This window comes from Rhinolophus ferrumequinum (genome assembly GCF_004115265.2).
Source record: "Rhinolophus ferrumequinum isolate MPI-CBG mRhiFer1 chromosome 5 unlocalized genomic scaffold, mRhiFer1_v1.p scaffold_110_arrow_ctg1, whole genome shotgun sequence".
Lineage (NCBI taxonomy): Eukaryota > Metazoa > Chordata > Mammalia > Chiroptera > Rhinolophidae > Rhinolophus > Rhinolophus ferrumequinum.
In genome coordinates, this window is record NW_022680355.1 from 11,264,795 (window position 1) to 11,286,622 (window position 21,828).

General features: G+C 37.0%; 1 protein-coding gene across 2 annotated transcripts in view; it reads left to right on the forward strand.

The window, feature by feature from the left end:
• Positions 1-21,828, forward strand: part of ANKRD26 (ankyrin repeat domain containing 26) — a 107,444-nt gene that overhangs the window by 31,066 nt on the left and 54,550 nt on the right. For both annotated transcript variants that reach the window (XM_033100795.1, XM_033100794.1), the window contains 6 exons: positions 2,399-2,528; positions 2,820-2,893; positions 5,231-5,324; positions 8,070-8,098; positions 8,193-8,265; positions 19,556-19,638. In XM_033100795.1, the coding sequence (XP_032956686.1) occupies positions 2,399-2,528; positions 2,820-2,893; positions 5,231-5,324; positions 8,070-8,098; positions 8,193-8,265; positions 19,556-19,638 (483 nt within the window). The remainder of the gene's footprint in view (positions 1-2,398; positions 2,529-2,819; positions 2,894-5,230; positions 5,325-8,069; positions 8,099-8,192; positions 8,266-19,555; positions 19,639-21,828) is intronic.

The following is a 21,828-nucleotide window of genomic DNA, read 5'->3' on the forward strand; positions in this document are numbered from 1 at the left end:
AATTTTTTATTTGGTCCCCTGTGGATAGACAGCCAATTGTTTTGCCATTATAAACAATTATACATAGAACATCTCTGAGTGCCAGCCTGTGGCATCCTCCAGGGCAGGGTCAGACTGAGCAGGGCTGCGAGGGAGCACAGACTTCAGCAGGCCCCCTGTCTGTGTTCTCTGTGTGCCTAGGACAGTGCTTCACTTTAGGACTTGTTCGGGAAGGGGGGACAAAAGGAAGAAACAAACCAGAAGAAGGCATGAAATGGGAGCTGCGGGGGAGAGGAAGGGCTGAGCAGAATGTGGTCCCAGCACGGGCTTGGGAGACAGGTAGCCTGGGCTTGAGCCCACTCTACCATTTCCTAGCTTCAAGAATGTGGAAAACTCACTTAGCCTCTTGGAGCAAGGGATTCTGATTTATTTTTTCACAATAATATCTGCAATTAATGGACACATATGCACACATCAAATGAATGAAATCACAATTTATGATTTTTTCTAATATAAAATGCTTAGTGAAGGAAAGATTATCAACAGAGTGTACAAAATTATTTCTAAAAGATGATTTTTTTACTTTTTAAAATATCTCCAGCAATGGGTACATTTCTTATTATACTTAAGAAACTTTATTAACTTCGGCATTCATAGTTAAACCTAACATGAAAATTCTTTTGTATCTAAAACTCGGACATCCCGGTGACTTGATTTTTTAGTACTTTTCTTCATTCAGTCCTACTTGATGATCACAGATGTATTTAAAGACTTTTAAATCTTCAACTTGGATAATCACAATTTTATCAGTTTTTTTATAGTAGTTTTTTTCTGCAATCTTTAACTATTAGGGAATGTAGAATAGATAGGCTATTCGAACTATTAGTGTGCTGTTCACAGGAGAATAAGGAAACCATGTGAATTTTAAAATAGGGCTTTATATTTCTTTCATACATGATACTAGTACTTAAAAATGCCTTGTAGTTCTATAATCACATAAGCATTTGTCTTTCACAGTTTATAACTTGTCTTTTAACATTAATTAAATGTTTAAAATGTTTAACATTAATTAAATGTTAAAAAGGAGTCTTCTTATAACATTGTAAATTGGTGTTTGACAATTAAATTTTTTCATTAAAGTGCTTATTACTATAATATTCTAGAAATAATATTTGCATATATCCATCAAAGGGTATTTTATATTGTTGAAACAGATTTTGAAATATACTCGTATAACTGAAAAATTGAATCCCCGTTGTTTTTTCACCTGCTCTTGTTTTTATTTTCAAAATTTCACAAGTTCTGTGTAGGTTTGCATGATTTAATTATATCAAGTTAGTGTATTTTACAGATACTTATCTTAACATCATATGCTTTTCCTGAGTAAAGTCATCTGTTTCTACTCCACATGTATTTATCCAGATTTTCCTTCTCAGTCCCCGTAGTGCCTCAAATTTGATATGTCCCAAACTAAAGACATTGCCCTGGACCCTTTCCTTTTTCCCGACTCTGTAATCTACTGTCATCTGTTTTCCCCATCCTAGTAAATAGCACCATTGAAACACTGAAGCATGAAAAATCATGGACTCCAACCCTCCTGAAATCACCACTTCCAGTCAATCATCAAGTTTCATTTTTTCTACCTGCTTATCATTTCTTTATGTCTCATTACCGTAATTCAGTTTCTCACCTTTAATTTTGAAATACTCTTTTGTAGTTTGCTCCCCTTATGTTCATGTTTACATTGTTGCCAGTGCGACTGTTCTAAAATATATTTGTGATGATGCAATACCTCTGCTTATTGAGTGGCTCCTCATCACGTGAGGGTAAAATTCACACGCCAGCGTAACACTTGCCTTCTTTGGCTTGGTTCTGGTCCTGTAGTCTTATCTCTCCATCCTATTCTCAGTGTTCCAGGTTTACCTCATTTCTTTGGTGCTCTCACTTACAATATGTTGTTTCAGTGCCCTGCCTTACAATATGTTGTTTGGTGCCCTCACTTACAATATGTTGCCTCAGGTTTTTGCTCCTGCTGCCCTTTCTAGAATTCCCTTCTCGCCTTCCCTCTGCACTTAGGATATCTTTCATGATGCAGCCTTATCTCTGCAGAATCTTCTGAGTTTCCCAGGTACTGACTGTTGACTCCTCTGTGCCCTTACTGTACTTTATTCACTTCAGGTGTAGAACTAGCGAGTGATACTTTTCAGTTCTTGTTGTTTTCATGTATCTCTACCCCTACTGAAATATAGGACAAAATCTTTTATTTGTATTTCCAGCTTCTCCTGGGGCAGTGCCTATGATTTGATGGATACAGTAGATGTTTGTTGTCTTGCTGACTGAGGGACTAAGTGAGCGAGTGAGCAAGTAAATAAATATGATGTTTTCTGAAGTTGGGTTTTATTTTGTTTTGTTTTTATAGGAAGAAGCAATAAAGCCGGCAATTGGAAAAAAAGAAAATGGTGTGGATATTATTGAAAGTGCTCCACAAGAGCAAACCAGTAATGACAATTTGACTTACGTTGATGGAGCACACAAAAGTAATAGAAGTGGTAAGTTAGTGACTATCTATGATTTTTTCTGTGCTTAAATGCTTATAAACAAATCTAACATGTATCAATTCAAATATGATACCCTTTTCTTTTAAGTATTTTTTTTCTTTCTTGAAAAGTATCCCAACTATTACCAACTTATTCTTCTTGCAAATACTTCAATCCTCTGAATTTCTTTTCTGCTATTGCTTTTATTTTATTGCAATTCTCATGAATGGAAATAGACTTGTATATGTATTTAAAATCCATGTAAAATATTTACATTAATGTATCTGTGACTACATTTTATAGATAAAATGTTAGCAGTAGGATTAGAAGAAGAAGAAGAAGAAGAAGAAGATGTAGAATCACCTTGGGATTCTGAGGTACTGTCTTTTATTATTATTGTTATTATTTTAGATATCAGCATTGACTATTCTTAAAATATAAACAGTATGCTTTGACTTTACTTTCTCACCTCTGCATTTTCCCATAAAAATTATTTTCTTATGTTTTTTAAGCTATAGTTAATAAAATAACTGTGCTAAATATAATAATACTGCATGGTAAATTCTGCTAATTTGCAAGGTTCACTTAATGAAGTCAGTGTAGTATAGTATAAAAAACTAAGGCTTCAAAACCATAAGGAATCAGTTTGGGTTCTGAAGTTAAGTTTACCTAAAAACTAAAGAATTATTCCAGGTCAGCCTATGGCCAAATGTATTATTCTATAGCATATATGGATGTGTAAACTACTAATGAGATTCAGAGAGAAGCAATTTGCGTTGTAGTTTTTTTTATCACTTGGAACTTGAAAGATAATGCCTGAGATTGCAAAGTTTTATTATATTCGGATTGTCAAGCAGATCTGAAAGGAACTTTTCCAGAGAAGGAAGAGCGTGGTGGATAGTAATAAATATGTAGGATTACATTAACAACAATTTGGCTTAGTCGTGTTTTGATAAGTAACAACTGTTTTTGATAGTTAAAATAGCATGCATTAAGTAACTTTTAGCAACCATACTTGTAGTAATATAAGTACAAAGTAGTGATGAGCAAATCTGAGGTGACAGCTGTGGAAAGAGTTAGAAAGGGAGTGATTTTGATATATGCGTCTGCTGCCTAACGATACAAGCAGTGTATTTGAAAGCTGCGAACGTGTTAACATCCTGGATTGGTCACTTACTGGCTATAGGATCTTGGAAAACTTTTTAACCTGCCCATGTCAGTGATCTGATTCATAACGATGGTAGTCATACCTACCTTTCAGAGATGTGTAATGAACAAATGTGGTAACAAATGTGCAAACACTTTGTCAACTGTAAAGGGTGCTGTGGAAATATAAGACACAATGATCACAGAGGCTTGTAGTGACTTATTAATATCAGGACACTTTCTGTAACCTGAATGACAAGAAAATGGCAGTAGTGTCAAGAACAGAAGGGGAAAGTCAGAAGGGACATGTGGATTTCTAATTTGAGGATGTTAAGGTTCAGGACACTGTGATTGACCATGTCCCAAAGGTCTGTAGTGGTTTGGGACGTGAGGCCTTCTTGATGAAATCTTAAATGTTTTGATCCAAAGCAAATTTCTGTTATTGGGTACCAATCGTGTTCCGGGCAGTTTGGCACTGAGTGTAGAAGTTGAGGGGTTAAGCTGTAGTCGTAGGAGCAGAAAAACAAGTAAACAACGCATGCTTCCTATAAAGGAAATGGAGAATGTTAAGTTAGAGAATGAGGGGGGGTTACATTTGGAATGGGAGTGGGAGTAGAATTTAGGTGGTCAGAAAACCTGAGTGTGACAAAGCTGCCAAGTGAAGCATGAGAAGGACCAGTCATGTGAAGGTCTAGGAGCAAAACCTGCTAGACAGAGACAACAGTGGATCGCACTGCTCATCATTTACTCCGACGTCTTAGAAAGGCCAGGAAGCAGCCTGTACGGTAGCCGTCATCAAACCATTTTTATATCTGTTGTTTTGTGTAGAAGAGAAATAAAATGTGCATGATAATTGCCTGGCTCATTTTAAATGATTAATAAATAAATGTTTTTATTTTTCCCTACTGAAAGCTTACTATAATTTTTCTGGAGTTGTATAGCTATGTAAAATTTTTGACTATTATTTAAACATAATTAAAAAAAAGTTTTTCTTAGTACCTTGCCATTTCATTCAATGATTTTTTCCTATTAAAACTTTTATCAAATAATAGTTAGCTTTCTCCAAATCCTTGTTTACTTAAATTTAGTAGGTTCTAAACTGTTCTGTTTAGATGCAACACTACATACATCAAGGTTTCTTATCATGTCAGCTATCTTATTTGAACAGAAAACAACTCTGTCAGTAGAAATATTTAAAATTCATATCAAGTACACATCTTAGAGGATTTGCTTAAATGCATAGTTTTCCGTATGTCCAGTGACCTTGATGGGGATGCAGAGTCGATGGAGGTGATTGGAGTCAGTTCCTGGTGAGATGTGTACAGACATCAGGATGGGGTCTCTGAAGTGCTCACTCAGCTTCGAGACTCCATGACAGTCAGGCGGGAGACACATGATAGGCCTGAGCTCCACAGCGTGTAGGTGGCTCTCTGCCTACATGGTTCAGTTTTCAGTACGTGCTGGCCTGATTGTTCAATCTAATTGCATTAAAAGTGGGAAATTCAGATATTTTCTTACAAGGGACTAGAAATCTTTATACAACTCATTATTGATATAAATTTTAACAGAGTTTCTCTGCAAGCCTTCCACAGAAGTATGTTGATCATTTCTCTGGCACTGCAGATCAAAGAGGAAAAAATACACTTACTGGACAAGTAGAAGGTAAGACCTGTATTTTATTTAAAAAGTCATTAACAGAATGTTGATTTAAAGCATGAATACACTAGCCGACCCGGTGGCTCAGGTGGTTGGAGCACCGTACTCCTAATGCGGAGTTCACCGGTTTGATTCCCACATGGGCCAGTGAGCTGCGCCCTCTACAGCTAAGATTGTGAACAACAGCTCTCCCTGGAGTTGGGCTGCTGTGAGCAGCCGGAGGTTGCTGTGAGCTGCTGTGAGCGGCCAGCAGACGACTGACCACTGACTGCCTCAGCCAAGGGGAGCTCAAGGCTTATAATACCAGCAGGGCCAGGGAGCTGTGTCCTATACAACTAGACTGAGAAACAATGGCTTGAACTGGAGTGGGGAGGGTGAGAAGAAAGGGGGAAAAATAAATAAAGCATGAATACTGATACAGTCTAATAGCCAAAGAAAATCACCTATTAAATGCCTAGTGAGGAAAAGGAAGTGAAAAGGAGACAAGTTGTATATATTATTAGGTACCAACAACAAATTGGGAGTGCCAGCACAGGAGCTCAATTATTTGTTCCATTTCAAGATACTCTAAGACCTAGGGAGAGTCAGGAAATAAAGAAGAGGAAAAGAATAAAAGAGGGAATGAAGAACAAAAAAGGCAGAAATTGTAGGGAGTAAGTGAAGGAAAATGAAGTGGAAGGTGGTAAAATAATTCTTTAGAAAAAAGAAAAGCAGAGTTTTTGAAATGTGGGAAGAATAGAAAGTGAGCTTCTACCGGTAGTACCAAAACTTGTCAGACAAGTACAGTAAAATGTCCCTGCTCATCGTCTTTTTCTCATGGTTGGGACGGCATTACAGATTGAGGTACCTGACCATGTAGAGCTCTATTTTATCTACGAGGGATGAACTTAAGCCTCTGTGGTCAGCTGTATATGTATATTCTTTAATGCCATATAAAATGCTGTTACTTCATAGGGTAGTATCATATAGAGCAAAATCAGAGCATTGGAATGAAGCAGAGAGTAAGATTGGTTATAGGATTATCGGGGAAGCAATAACCTGACCAAAAGTCCGTGAGAAAGTCCATGACTCCGAATGCAGTTGCATTTTGGGGGGAAATGATAGCAGCGGGTCTTGTATCTCTGTATGTCTCACAAAGAATGATGGGGCACCAAGGTGCTGGTCCACAGGCCATGCTCTGTGCAGAGAGGGTGCTGACTTCTCTTCAGAGAAATCTGCAAGAGGAGGCATTGGATAGTTGCAGACATAAAAGGATCCAGGAACAGCATTATTTTGTTTTTCTTTCTGACCATATTTATAACCAAAGGGAAGGAAAGAGATGAAGAAACAGAGATTATAGCTGTAAGATACTACTACTAAACAGAGAGGAAAGAAAAAGTGGTGGGGATAATCCACAAAAATAATGGAAAAGGGCAAGTATCCAGACCACAGGTCTAAAAATTACTTTTGAAGAGGAAGCGGGGTAGTGAAGAGAAGGAGGGAGGAAAGAAAGGCTTCAGCTAGGTAATTTTGGAGTCGATGAGGAAATGTGAGAGACCTCACTTTTCAAGGCTTCAGTATATTTGCAGTGAAACAGAAGATGAGATCCTTGCTGCTCCAAGGAGGGAGTGCTGCTCCAAGCAGGAGGGAGTGCTAGAATGGGATAACCTGCAGCCACTCACTTATCCTCCTCTGGATTCTCAGGCATCAAAAAGATACATATGCTACACTGGTATTTGTTATTCAAATGAGGTTAATTTGAATATAAAAGCATTGGCTGTTTTATTAAGGTAGCTAAGTTTTTTATAAGACAGCTGTTTCATAAAAATCCTTTAAAGACTAGCATGACATACCAAACCAAAGTAATTTTGGAAACAAAAAAAATCATATAGAGTTTATTCCCTAAGTGCCAAAATTGTTATTTTCGGTAAATATTACACTGATTTTAAATATAAAAGATCTTTAATATTTAATATTTCTGTGGCAATTAAATTAATTATTTCCTTTTAATAACCATATTTCAATATTGAAAGCTCATTCTACATTATTTCTTAGATGTGTTTTATATCCCTTCTTGCATGAGTGGATCAAGAAACTGTAAGATGGCTAAACTAGGGGATACAAGAAGTGTAGGCATACCAGTGGCCCACATTGGTATGAAAAAAAATGAATATTTCTATTAACTATTATTCTACAAGTGTATGTCCAAGTTGATCACTTTGTAACACTTCCTCTGTTGAGAAATGAATTATGCATTCAACTGAACTGTCATCACAACTGTGTACTTCCTAAATTCCAGAACAAATGGAAGAACATGATAAATACTTATAGCATAATGGTATAAATGTTTCTGATGTATTATTGCATTAAAGATAAGCTGTTGCATTCTATCATCATCTTTCACATTGAGCCTGTCTGGATCATGGTTTGTCCCTCTGATGAAGGATCACGTTTTTCCCCATCAATCAGCATGTTCACATTGGTTATGCACACTTTTCTATTTTAGTTATAGTCATTGGAAACTTACTTTTGAAATCTCATCTGCATGTTTTGTTAAACCTATATTCCTGTTTTTTCTTCAGTATTTAGAGTGAATTCATATTTCTATCTTGCTGCTGTCCAAACAGCTCCCTCTCTCCCCAAAAAACCACTAACATCTAATGTCATTTCCAAAGCCACGCATGAGGATTCAGCTCCATACTAACTCTGCATAAATGTATAGTTAGCTTTCATATTTACATATGATTGAGTATATGTCCCTTTGCTTTTCAGATTCTCCTGAAAAATATCCTCACTTGAAGGTAATAACTGTTATATTTTTATTTTGACTTATTAACTACAGATTGTACGAAATGTACATTATTTATTACTCACCTTGTTTCTAAATCCATTCAGCTTACTGTTGAAGCAAAAGATCCTGACCCTAACAAAGCTGTAGGAATGGAGGATGTGCAAACACCCACATCAGGTATGTTTTGTAATACAAATTTTTCTCTGGAAAGGAGTGCACGAAAATATTTGACATGCGCATAATCTTCTCATTCCTAATTCCTGTTTGTTTGGTGTTTTTTGCAAATTTAATTGAGGGATTTGACGTAAATAATGCAGATGTCATTGTTGGTATCCATGTTTGAGAAAAAAGATATTTACAAGAATGAGAAAAAGAGATTTTGAAAACGTGCGCTTTAACTAAGATGTTTCTATTTTTGTTTCAATACCCTAAATTTCCCAGTTTGGGATCCCAGAGGTTAATTTTCACACACGAAGATTTTTCCAGTGTTTTAAAATGCTTTTTTGAATTTTGACCTTTATCTAGAGTAAAGCCTCAGCTGCTAATGTGTCAACTGTTAATTTTTGTGTTTTAATTTTACTTCATCTTAGTGTCATTACACCGATGATTTTAGGCTAACCAGATGTTCTGATTAGCAGACTGTGTGTGTGTGTGTGTGTGTGTGTGTTGTCTTTGATTATTAAAAATGGTAGAAGTAATTAATCATAATATTTGGTAGACAGTCTTTGAAACAGTAATTCTGAAACTTTTTGGCCTTAGGATCTTTTTATACTATTAAAACGCATTGAGAATTCCAAAGAATTTTGTTTAAGTAGGTAGCATCTATTGATATTTACAATATTAGGAATTAAAATTGAAAAATATCAAATACAAGCAGCCACATTAGCCATTAGAGCTATGACCCAGCGACCATTAGAACTGATACCGTGTTGAGGTCCAGCTGCCTTCCGCTTGAAAAAGTTAAAAATCGAGAGCTATGGTTGGTGGAAAGACAAGCAGGTTTATTTAGAATGCTGGCATTCCAGGAAGATAACAGACTCCTGTCCAAAGCCCATCTCCTGGTTTCTAGAATGGGGAGAAGGTTTTGTAGGTACACTAGAAGAACAAAGGAAAGGGGGAGTTGGTCAGGCAGGTCCTAGGGCTGACATCACTTTCTGGGGTCTGGTCTGTTTTAAGATAATGTTATCTCCATACTCCTAAGGCCTGGGGCTTTATGTGTCATCAGTAAAAACTGCAAGGGAATTGTAGATTGGATTCCAGTGTCTGGGTGCCTGAGGATTAAGAAGTTGCCCTTTTCAGGTTAGGATTCTGTTGATTGAATGGATTAACGAGGTAAGTGTAGCCTTGAAAAAGGGAAGAAAACAGTTCTTAAGTCAATCAGTGAGGGAAGAAACAAAGAGAAAAACAGCTGAATATCAGGGTGGATCAAATGGACAAGTGGCTAGATAGTGAGCTATGTGGTAAGTCAAACTGCAAACTAGCTAAGTCTAATTACATTATTGATTTACCAAATTTCACCTTTATATTGCCGCCCGTCGTATGTTCATTTTATTACTATAAAATCAGTAAGGTTAGATTAGAGAGGAAATAAAACAACTGTTATTTAAGACAATTTCTAAATCCAGGGATACGAGTGGGGACCGCTCTTGCTACTTTCGTGTTTCCCTAAAAATAAGACCTAGCTGGACCATCAGCTCTAATGCGTCTTTTGGAGCAAAAATTAATATAACACCCAGTCTTATTTTAATATAAGACTGGGTCTTATATAAGACTGGGTATAATATAATATAATAATATAATACTAGGTCTTATATTAATTTTTGCTCCAAAAGACGCATCCTTACTCCAGTGGTCTTCCACATCCAAAGTAGGCTCATTTACCTGGTGTACCTCTTCTGGGGCTGCCGGGATTGTTACGGATACCAGGACCGGAAAGAATCCAGCGGCACGCAGAGAGTTAGGAGAGTCAGCTTTATTACACGGGCGGGCTCAATGGGATCCTTCCCAAAAGACTGAGCCCCTAGCAAGGTTGTGAGCAGGTTTTTATGGGTTGGGGACTTCCTTGAGTCGGGGAAGGGGGATAGGTGTCGTCTGGTGATTGGCTCGGGTGTGGCTTGGAGGGGTTATGCGGAAGTGGGCTGGGGCTTAGGCTGGGGACTTCTCTCTCCTCTCGGGCCACCATCTTAGGTCAGTTCCACGTGGCAGGGAATCATCTTAGGTCAGTTACTCCATCAGTATGACCCTGAGGTGGCCCTGGACTTGGCTTGTCTATTAACTGCAACCAAAAATCTGGCCTGTCGCTGGCCTTGTCCTCCGGTCTCACTGTTCCTTTATTCCTCATTTTCCCTGTCTCAATTGTTAAAGACACTTGAACAAATTTCCTGGCCTTCTTTTAGGATCTGAGCCTCTTTATCAGGGATGTAATAGTGGGCCAGAACCATTATAATAGCCTATTAGATTAGGGAAAAAACATCAGGCCAAGCTTCCTTATACTGGCCTACATTCTGACACTGAGGAGGGCACATGAACTCTAGCAGTCCTAAAATACAAAAGTTTACATAACTATTAGCAAAACTTAGTTCTTAGATTTATTTTTTTAAGTAACCAAGGACCTGATTAAGACAATATAAATTATTATTATTATTTTTTAAGCTTTTATTTATTTTAAGTGTGTTTTTCCAGGACTCATCAGCTCTAAGTCAAGTAGTTGTTTCAATCTAGCTGTTGTAGAGGGCGCAGCTCACAGTGGCCCATGTAGGGATCTAACTGGCAACCTTGTTGTTAAGAGCACCGCTCTCTAACCAACTGAGCTAACTGGCCGCCCCAATATAAATTATTTTGATGACACATAATCTTTGCTTTTCAGGCAGAACATTTCTCATGTCAGTAGCAGACCAATAGTCTAACAAATTTTGTCTTATTTAGCAGAGAGAAAGAACCTAACTAATTTTGTACTAGCTTACTTTTGATATTTAAATGTACCTAATTAATTGCATTTTGCTGAACCATATATAAAATTCTTTTAAGATTTTTCTTCACAAACCTTCTACAACTTTCCCACTCCCTCTTAGTTTGTATCCTCTCACACATTCAGAAATAACTATCCTTAGGGCAAACTACTTTCTTTCAATTCCTTCAAAAATATATTTCCATACCTTATACCTTCCTTGAAAACACACATCATTTTCTTTCATATTAATTAGAATCCATAACCTTCAGAACCTTAATTTTTACTGACAACTAAAAGCAAGCAGTTAGCATTTCCATTGGCAAATCCAGGAACATATTTTGTAACCTTCAAAAGTATAAGCTTTTGTAATAAATTATAAGATATATTTATTAACAGACCTTAATCTATCTTTTAACATTTTGTGACAAGAAGCCAGAAATAGATGAACTCAGACTCATCCAAAAATCAACATTTCAGCATTTTGTTATTTTGAAATACCTAGATATTCAGTAATTTTTATCATTTAGCACAACTAAGTAAACCTGAAGTAAACAGCTTAGTAACTCATCTTAGTCAACAGATGCTGAGAAACCACATCCAGATATCCACACGATATAATTATTACTGAAAAGTTTCATTTAAAACCTTATTTCAGTTAACATTTTATTAGTTTTTAACTCTATGAGATTTCAAAGTTAATTATTACCCAAGTTATTTTCTTGACAAATTTTGTAAGAGATAACATGAATTTATTTTTGTAAATCCCGGTAAAAAGATACCACATTTAATGTTAATAACCTGAAAAGACACATCTATTCAACCAAAAATTAAACCAGCCTTAGTATCAAATATTTTCTCAGATCATGTGATCCTGAAAAGTACTTGGGTTAGTTTTTTATTATTTAAAATTTATATAGGCACTTAATCTTTTTTCTTTAAGCCAATCAAGCATTATGATCTGGTAATATCATCTGGAGACAAAACATTATATTATATATAAAACATAGGCTAACACAGATACCAGAGATCATATACATATACCAGAACTATTGTGTTTCCCCGAAAATAAGATCTAGCTGGACAATAGCTCTAATGTGTCTTTTGGAGCAAAAATTAATATAAGACCCAGTCTTATTTTATTATAAGACCCAGTATAATATATAATATAATATAATATAATATAATATATAATGTAATATAATATAATATAATATAATACCAAATCTTATCTTAGATTTTGCTCCAAAAGATTCATTAGAGCTAATTGTCCGGCTAGGTCTTATTTTTGGGGAAACTTGGTATTAACAATTGCAGAGAGGACCTAAGATCTTACAATTGCCCCTTCAATTTCAAAGATGCTGGGACAAAGGGGTTGGGGGCTCTGGCTTGAGAATTAGCCACTTGGTTTTAAAAGTGTCTCTTCTTTTTTTCCGTCAGTTACCTCAGCCTCTGGCATTCCTGGTTATAAGTGGATTAGGAGATGGGTGGAGTCCCCTTTTCACTGAACTATCAGTTTGGTTGCCTTCCTTTCAGAGTCTATCATAAAGGCTTTTACATACACAATTTCGAACTATTTCCCAGACCTGTAACAGAACAATTCCAGTTGCAAAATAGTATAATAATTTAATGAACTACTGAGCAACCAGCATTCCCTAGAATCTAGCATATACATTAGCCAAGCAGAATTGCAATAGAATACTGATTTCTTTTTGGTCAGAGGCTTATAGCTGTAATTTTGCCAATGGCCCTAATATTCTGCCCAGTGGGCTCCCACCTGGATTGAAACCTTAGATCCCAGTATTGAGCTGGAACAAAGGCAGTCACACTTGACACACAGACCTAAATATTCCCTGGATCAGACAGACAAAACCCAGACAGATACCACAAAAAAAAAAACACAAAAACAAAAAAAACAAATTTGAATCTGAAGTTACAAAAACCAGACCTAGATAGGTGACAGATTTGGACGCGACGTCATCTTACTCCATATACAGGGTCTGTTGATCATCAGATAGTCGTCCAGTGGGCTAAAAACCAGAAACCAGATGTGGCCTTAAGACCACCAAATGCCCAAAGATTAAGACCAGGAGTGGTGGCTTTTACAGTGCGGCAGATGGGCCTCGCTTCCTGCGGAATCATGTTGCTAACCACAAGCATGCTTCCAGAACCAGAGCAAGCTTGCAACCAAAGCCTCATACTAGTGGGGGTATTATGCCCTGTTGGATATTGCAGTGTTGTTACCGGAGAGCAGACCCTTCTCGGCGCGGTGTCTAGGTTCTTGGCATCTCGAGCAAAGAATTGAACAAGACACAGAAATATAGTGGTGAAAGAGCAGTTTATTAGAAGTGAAAGTACACTCCAAAGAGGTAGGAGCGGGCTGAGCACAAAGAAGTGGCTCAAAAGGCTCAAAGGGATCAAGGGCTCATTATTAGAAGAAAAAGTACACTCCAAAAGGTTTGGAGCGTGCCCCCGAGCAAAGCAAGGCTCAAAAGGCCCTGACTGCCAAGGACTTGGAGTTTTTATTTCCTTCTCTTCTAGAATGGGCTACTCCTCTCTATTTGTGGGGCTGCTTGATTGATACCTGTGATTGATAATGGCTAATGGTTATGGTAAACAAGGGCAAGTTTGGGCAGAGAGGGGGGGTTTTTTGGGTGGTCATTTCCCATAGACTATGTTGGACGTGTAGGAATGTTACCTGACGTATCCAGGCATGTCAGAGACCAATTCCTGTCTCTAACTGTCTGCCTCATGTCCCCCTTGAGAGATGTGATCCCCATAAGTCTCTATGGGAAGTTGAGGGACAGGAGATCTCTTCTTCTGTATCTGCTTCATGCTGAATGTGGCCGTTGTCGCTGCCTATTGGGGATTCACGGGACTCTCGCCCAATCTGTTTTTAGATGAGGGAAGGGGGTCTCAAGATCCGCCTGGAGGACCATGTTGAGCTCTTTGGTCGGGAGATACTGGAAGTCTTGGTGGGGCATCACTTGTATCCTAATGGGCCCTAGATGAGGAGAGATAGATTTTAGTTAATAGAGTTAAAAGTGTTGGCCCAAGAAGCAGGACTCAAAGCCATTGACAAAGGGTGACTGCATGATGAAAAATTTGTTCACCTTCATAGAGCCTGGCCTTTCTTCTGGTTTAACTGGTCATTCATTTATTGTTCACCTGGGAGCTAGGCCTGGAAAAAATGCTGTGATACAATGACCATAGTCAACAGACATTAATCAGAAGCTTTAGGGTAATTATTTAAAGCAGAGGGTAGGAGATTTCTATGATTCAGGTTAAAAACAATCTGTTATTTATGATTAAGAATCTGATTTGAAAAATGATTATAACCAGGGGCTACAAAGCCAAAACACTAGGGGAAAAAAAACCTTAAAGTTTCTATAGTGAGAAGCCCTTTCGTTTGGCCCATATCAGTGTCACCTATTTGGCGCCAGTGGGTCAGTACGACCCCCAGATGGCCCTCAGAGAGGAACCCCAGGCAGTGAGTGCAAAATCCTTGGACTGCGCATGCCGGAGGCCACTTCACTCTCAACCAGTAACTGGAAGAAGGAAAACAGAACAACCGCTCATTCTATCCCAACTGAGCAGAAAAGCGTCCATGACAGGTGGACCCTGGTGCAAGACACCCCCTCCCCAGCAAAATCGCTCAGCAGCTACTTCCAGAGGTTGCTCCTGTGCCAAGAAATCCGCCCAGTCCTAGGCAGCCCCCAGACCCTCTGCAAGCTGAAAGACTTACTGGAGAAATCCTGAGGCAATCCCTTCGTGGTTGCCAGAAACTGTAACTGGAAGCCCAATGAGTCCGAGGCTCATGCTGACTGTGCCGTTCAGCCAATACTGTAGACCAACACAGGAGTTGGGTCATAGAATAAATGTTTATTATCAGAGCACTGGTGGTCTGAGAAGGCAGCGGGTTAACACCTCCAAAAACTGCCTTAACATTCTCAGACCTGCTTAGGGTATTTAAGGGAAAATCAGGGCACTCTCCCAGAGATTGCATGATGGTTCTGAACGTCTGTTGTTCTTTCATGATGCCCACCTCTGTCATCATATCTCTTGTGGTGCCAGTGATCTGGGATGGTGGGGGGAGTAACCTGGGAAGAATGCTGAGCCATAGTTTGTGATTAGAGAGCATCTCCGGGGTGATAGCTGGAACAGGGGCAGGGTATCCCGAAGGCATTCTGAGCTCACACCGCTCAGATTTACTGGTTAAATAAAAAGGGAAGCCAGCTGGATGGGGGCAGGGCTCCAACTACAGGGGGCCCAGCTGGGTCCTGCTGCAGAGCTGTGATGTTACCACATATCATGTCTGTGGAACACTCCACTGTATACATATAAGAGAATGAGAGTGAAAATGGCAAATGACATTCAGTATTACTGTGAAAATAGTTATGGACAGCTGAACTGATGGATTTTAATATGCCAGGGATATATACAGGGTTCATGGATGCAAAATGATAAAGGGATCTTTGTGATGAAATAGGCTTTAAAGTGTCACTTCTACATTTGTTGCTTTTTTCTTTCACTTCTCTTAAAAAGTTGTGGGTTTTTTTAATGTTTAAATCTGACAATTTTGTTTAAAAAAAGGAAAATATTTGTGGTATATATTCATTTCTTGTACTCTTTGGATCTAGCGTAGACATACATTGATCCTATTTTTATATGAGAACAATAAGGTCACCCAAGGTCATTTCTCATATGAATTTCTGTTTATCGAAGGGTTAAAAAATGAATTCTGAAGATATTGGTACATTTAGAAAGACCATCTCATTGTAATTAAGTATTTTCTTATTTGAAGAAGTACCATTCATTAAATGTGTTTTAAAACCCACGTTTTACCATGCATACGAGGTCCGACAAGTTTGCGAACTCATCCTAGCAAAAGTGCTGCATACCTCATTGCTGAATATCACTGTGGTCACCTTCGAAGTACTCCCCTTGGGAAGCTATGCACTGACGCCAGTGCCTAGTCCACTCTTCAAAGCAATTTTGGAACTCTTTTTCTGGAATGGCCATCAGAGCTGTCGTCGTATTACCCTTAAGTTCTGAATGTCATCAAAATGTCTTCTTTTCAATATTTCCTTTATCTTTGGGTCAAGAAAGAAGTCACTGGGGGCCAGATCAGGTGAGTAGGGAGGGTGCTCCAATACAGTTATTTGTTTACTGGCTGAAAACTCCCTCCCAGACAGTGCCGTGTGAGCTGGTGCATTGTCATGACGCAAGAACCATGAATTGTTGGCGAAAAGTTCAGGTCATCTAACTTTATCATGCAGTCTTTTCAGCACTCCAAATAGTGAACTTTGTTAACTGTTTGTCCGGTTGGTACAAATTCATAATGAGTAATCCCTCTGATATCAAAAAAGTTTAGTAACATCATTGCAACAAGTTCGCAAACTTAATTGTCAGACCTCATATTTAAACTTAAGTGGATAGACATAAATTCTGATAATGACAAAAGCATTCATACCCTGAAGAATCTTAACTATTAATAAGCATAGCTTTTATGGAAAATAGATTATATAATAGAAATTGCTGAGTGAATGAAAGTAATAAAAAATAAAAAAGTACAGAGTTGAGAGACAGTAGTTAAATTATCTATGTACATGGCAGGTATAGGACATCTAAAATAAAAGGGATGGTGAAGGAGTAGTGTGTTTTGGAGGAGAAGAAGACTTGAAACTGCATCTTTGAAGGAAGAATTTTTACAAGTTAGTCAAATTTATATTATTATTTACATTCTAATAAATGAAAATTTTAGTTTTGGATTCTTCCGGTTGGGATTCTGATAGTTTATCCCTCAATCATTATACTCGTCAAACATCCAGGAATTTGAAACTTGATAAATGTCCATTTGTATCACAAACAATGACCAAAGATCAGTCAGCATCCACAGACTTTGGACAGATGACCTTAATAGATAAAGAAAATACTAATATTGGAGTTGTATTTCTATTAGGAAATTATAGGCTTCATGACCTGTGTGAATCACAGCTACCAGAAAATAGAGAACAAAGAAGGTAATAAAAAAAACAAAGAGTTCAACCCTTTACCACCTTTTTGTGGTTTCACCATAGTCCTGACTTTTCAAATCATTTTGTGGCAAAATCTACTTTGTGTTGACTCCGTTTATGCAACCCACAACCAAACAGAATACCCGTTAGCAAGATATTTACATGCTTCCTCTAACCAAAGTAGCATACACACACACACACACACACACACACACACACACACACACACACTTGAAAGAAAATGAGGAAGGGTAATTTCCCTTAGACCAGTATTGAGCGTACCCTTGGAAGTGGGTAGCAGCATTATTTTTTATTATATGTAGAATGTTGGGACTGTGTCATGGGCTGCTGTGCTGCCAGGAGCGGCCCGTCGCCAGCCTGAGTGGCCGGCAGCCAGTGTGAGTGGCCGTGGGCTGCTGTGAGCAGCCAACCGACGACCGGCGACCACCTGCCTCAGCCGGTGGGGAGCGCAAGGCTCAAAATACCAGTATGGGCCAGGGAGCTGTGTCCTACACAACTAGACTGAGAAACAATGGCTTGAACTGGAGTGGGGGGGCGTGAGGGTGGGGGAGGGAAGGCAGAAGAAGGGGGGGGGAAAATGTTGGGACTAGATGGGAAATCTAGGTAGAGATCTAAAGATTGCCTCCTGAAACAAAACGTGGTTTCTTAGCTTTAGTTTTATAGCTCTGAATTCACAAATATTAGTTATAATTCTATTTAGTGTAACTGAAAAAGCACCCACTGAAACCAAATATTAAAATATTTCTTGTATTTTCTATGGCTTTATATATTTTAGAGTTGACTTTTCCAGCAGTAATGGGAGTCGTTGAGAATTCGCTACCTGGTACTTCCTTCTCTGGACCCCTTCCTTCTCGGGGTCCACATAGTCTGTCACTTTCTAAAATTTTTGTAATGAATACATAGTTCACAATTGGTTTTAAGAAGTGCTGTATTATTTAAAAACAATATATGGAAAACCAATTTTAATTCTACTAGGATACTCATTCTATTGACTAACTCCATCTGATACCTGTTCTACTTTACGTACCATTAATTTTGTGCCCTTTATCAGGTCTGTAGGAATAAAACATACAGTATTTTTTCACTCCTATAGTTTTATCTTCTTTTCTTAATCCTTACTTCTAGAATTAACATTGTGTTTACCAAAGATTTTCAGTTATCTCCTAGAGTAGTGACTGCAAGCTATAAATCCACGGTTGTTTATCTATCTGTACAAGTGTCTTACTTCTTCATGAGCCTGTTAGATCCAAGAAGCAGGAGATTTTAAACACCTATACCAGCTCCCTCAACACAGGAACATGTGAAACAGAAAAACTGCAAAATAAATTCAAGCGACTTAAAACAGTTCAAGTAATTCATTTCACTTCTTAGTTGATAACTTTTATACAATAATGAGCAGAGTCTAGTTCTTGCATTTATTCATTGAATAAAGATTTATTCTTTACTGATTGTTGTATATCTTAAATATTTCTGGAAACATTTCCTCAGTTCAGGCCTGTGTCATCTTTATTTTGAATTACTGTCTTCTAATTCGTCTCTTTTCATTTATTAGTATGCCCCTCAAATTCATCACTGCCACAACATTTAGAGTGATTTACCTCAAATGCAAATGACCACGAACCACTCTTTAAAACAGATTAATGTCCAGGCATCTTAAAATTACATATAAGGCTTTTATAATCTGACTTCTGCCTAACTCTTCATCTTTAGCTCTTTCTACTATCCGCCATTTCTACAGTCCATTACTGAACTGCTGGTGATGCCCTCCTCACCATCCCTGTATTTTAGACAAAATATACTCTATTGTATGCTTCTCTTCCTGTCTTCATCCAGCCTGGCATGCTCTCCCCCTTTCCTGCCCTCTATCCCTTTGATTCTGTATAACCTCACTGTTTAAATCTCAGCTCGGGCATATCTCTAAGAAAACCATTCCTGACACCTCTTATCTATGTTCTTTAAATCCCAGTGCTAGGTCTTAAAAGATGAAAAGAAATTTGTTAGAATGGTAGAGGAAATATTTCAGCTATAAGGAAGGGTATACACTGATCAAGGCATAAAACGTAACAATTTTGGAAACTGAATAATGTTACAGTTGAATCTTGGGGTGTTATTAAAAAGGTACTATTATGAGGTAGGGAATAGAGTATATAGGGGACTTGATATGTTTGTTCTGTATTTCTAAATTTTCTTTTGTTTCTGATTTTTTTTTTCTGATTGTTTTTTCATTGATGTTGGGTGAATGTATTTGTGAATGAATTTTTGAGATGTTTGTATGCCTTGAACTTTGTGACATCTTTTACCAAATGCTTTGTTGAAGTTTTAGATAACTGAAAGTATTTCTTAAATAAATATCAGCTAAAGATTAAGCTTAATTTAAATTCTCAATTGATACAATGTTATTTTCTGTTTTTACAAAGATTATATAGTTTTATCTAACTGTTCTAATCTATAGTTTTATCTAACACTTCATTTTAATGTATAGATTTGTCAGCAGAACTAGACTTAGAAATTACATCAGAAGAAGGGCAAGAAAGCCTTGATGGAAGTGAAAATAATTACCCACAGGTATGTAAAAATTTAAATTTGTAGTATAATACCATTTTCTATGCTTTAATAACATAACGCAGTCCCGCTGAAATTACCTTTCTCAAGATGAGTTTTCTTTTATACCCACATTGTTGAGAATTTTTATCATAAATAGATGTTGAATTTTGTCAAATGGTTTTTCTGCATCTATTGAGCTAATTATATGATTTTTTTTTTAAATCATATGATTTTTATCTTTGGTTTTGTTGATGTGATGAATCACATTAATTATTTTGTGGATGTTGAGCCATCCTTGCATCCCTGGTATAAATCCCACTTGATCTTGGTGTATGATCTTTTTAATGTGCTGTTGAATTCAGTTTGCTAGTATTTTGTTGAGAATTTTGGCATCCATGTTTATCAGGGATATTGGCCTGTAACTCTTTTTTTTTGTAGGGTCTTTGTCTGGTTTTGGTAATCAGGATTACAATGGCCTCTTAGAATGAGTTTGGAAATGTTCTTTCCTCTTCAATTTTTTTTTTTTTGAGTTGTTTGAAAAGAACAAAATAAGCAAAACAACAAAAACAGACTGATAGAAACAGAGACCAAAGGGACAGTTACTAAAGGGAGGTGGTGGGGGGATTGGTGAAAAGGGGAAGGGGAATATAATCAATGATATTGTGATATGTTTGCATGGTGACAGATGATTACTAGAATTAGTGGGGTGATCACATTGTAAGGTATAAAAATATCAAATCACTATATTGTGAAACAAATATAACCAATATAAGATTGTATACCAACTATACTTATATACTTAAATTTAAAAAAGGAAAAAAATAGAAATTACTTTTCGAGCTAGCCTTTTAGAGTTAATAGAGCATAATTGAGTCTAGTTTTTATAATATTTGAACTAATTACAAAATTGAAAATAGTGTTAGAATCTATAGTAACTTATAGCTAAACCTTATCTTTGGAATTGAAGCATAAAAAACAAACAAACAAAAACAACCTGTCCTGAATATTGTTTGCTCCTTTCATTTTTATAACTTCCTTTCATAATAAAGAAGGTAACATCAAATATTGAATCACATGATTAAACAGTTGACATTATGGACAATGTAAAAATGATGATCACTGAGTCAGACTCATGTGAAAGGAACCATCATTGTCAGTGGTTCAAAATTTGCAGTTTCATATGGCAAGTTACTTAGGCCAGGTTACAGATGGATTCTGCCTTGTGAACTCTATGTATAATAATTGACCTCTGAGTCTACAGGGAGAAAATGGGGTCATGAAATCAACTCAACTGCTTGTTAAGGGAATCACCTTGCAGGATGGGACCTTTTGTTGTTAGGGTACCAACAATAACTTTCTAGTTTCTTTCATTTTGGTGTAGGAAATCAGTAAATATTATTCATTTTTTTATACATGCTCATTAGTGGATATTAGAGTATATTAGAATTGGATGCAACTGGTAACTACATCAATGTACAACACTACCATAGTATATAATGTGAATTCAAATTAGGAATTTGCTTTTCTTTCTGATTGATGTTAATGATTTTGGCTCCTAATAATTTAAAGTTTGCCTCTTCTCAAGTTACTAATCTTTAAATTAATAAATCTTTAAATTAGTCTTTAAATTAATAAAGTTATTTAACTTTAAATTATTAGGAACCAAAATCATTAACATCGAGGAAAAGCAAGTTCCTAACTTTAATTCACATTATATACTATAATAGTGTTATATGTTGATATTATTATGCTAAGCGAAATAAGACAGAAAAAGTAGAAAACCATATGACTTCACTGATATGTGGTACATAAAACTGAAAATAACAAAGGAACAAGACAAACAAACGAAGAAACAAAAACGCGTAGACACAGACAATAGTTTAGTGGTTACCAGAGGTTAAGGGAGGTGGTGGTAGATGAGGGTAAAAGGGATCAAATATATGGTGATGGAAGGAGAACTGACTCTGGGTGGTGAACACACAATGTGATATATAGATGATGTATTACAGAATTGTATACCTAAAATCTAAGTAACTTTACTAACAATTGTCACCCCAATAAACTAATTTAAAATAAAATAATAAAATAAAAAGAATATTCTTAAACGCATTGTAGGGGCTCGCTAATATATGGGGAGGTGAACTACTTTAAGTGAGGAAGCCTTTGTAACATTAAAAATCATCTACTAATTCATTTTTGGTGGATTTAACA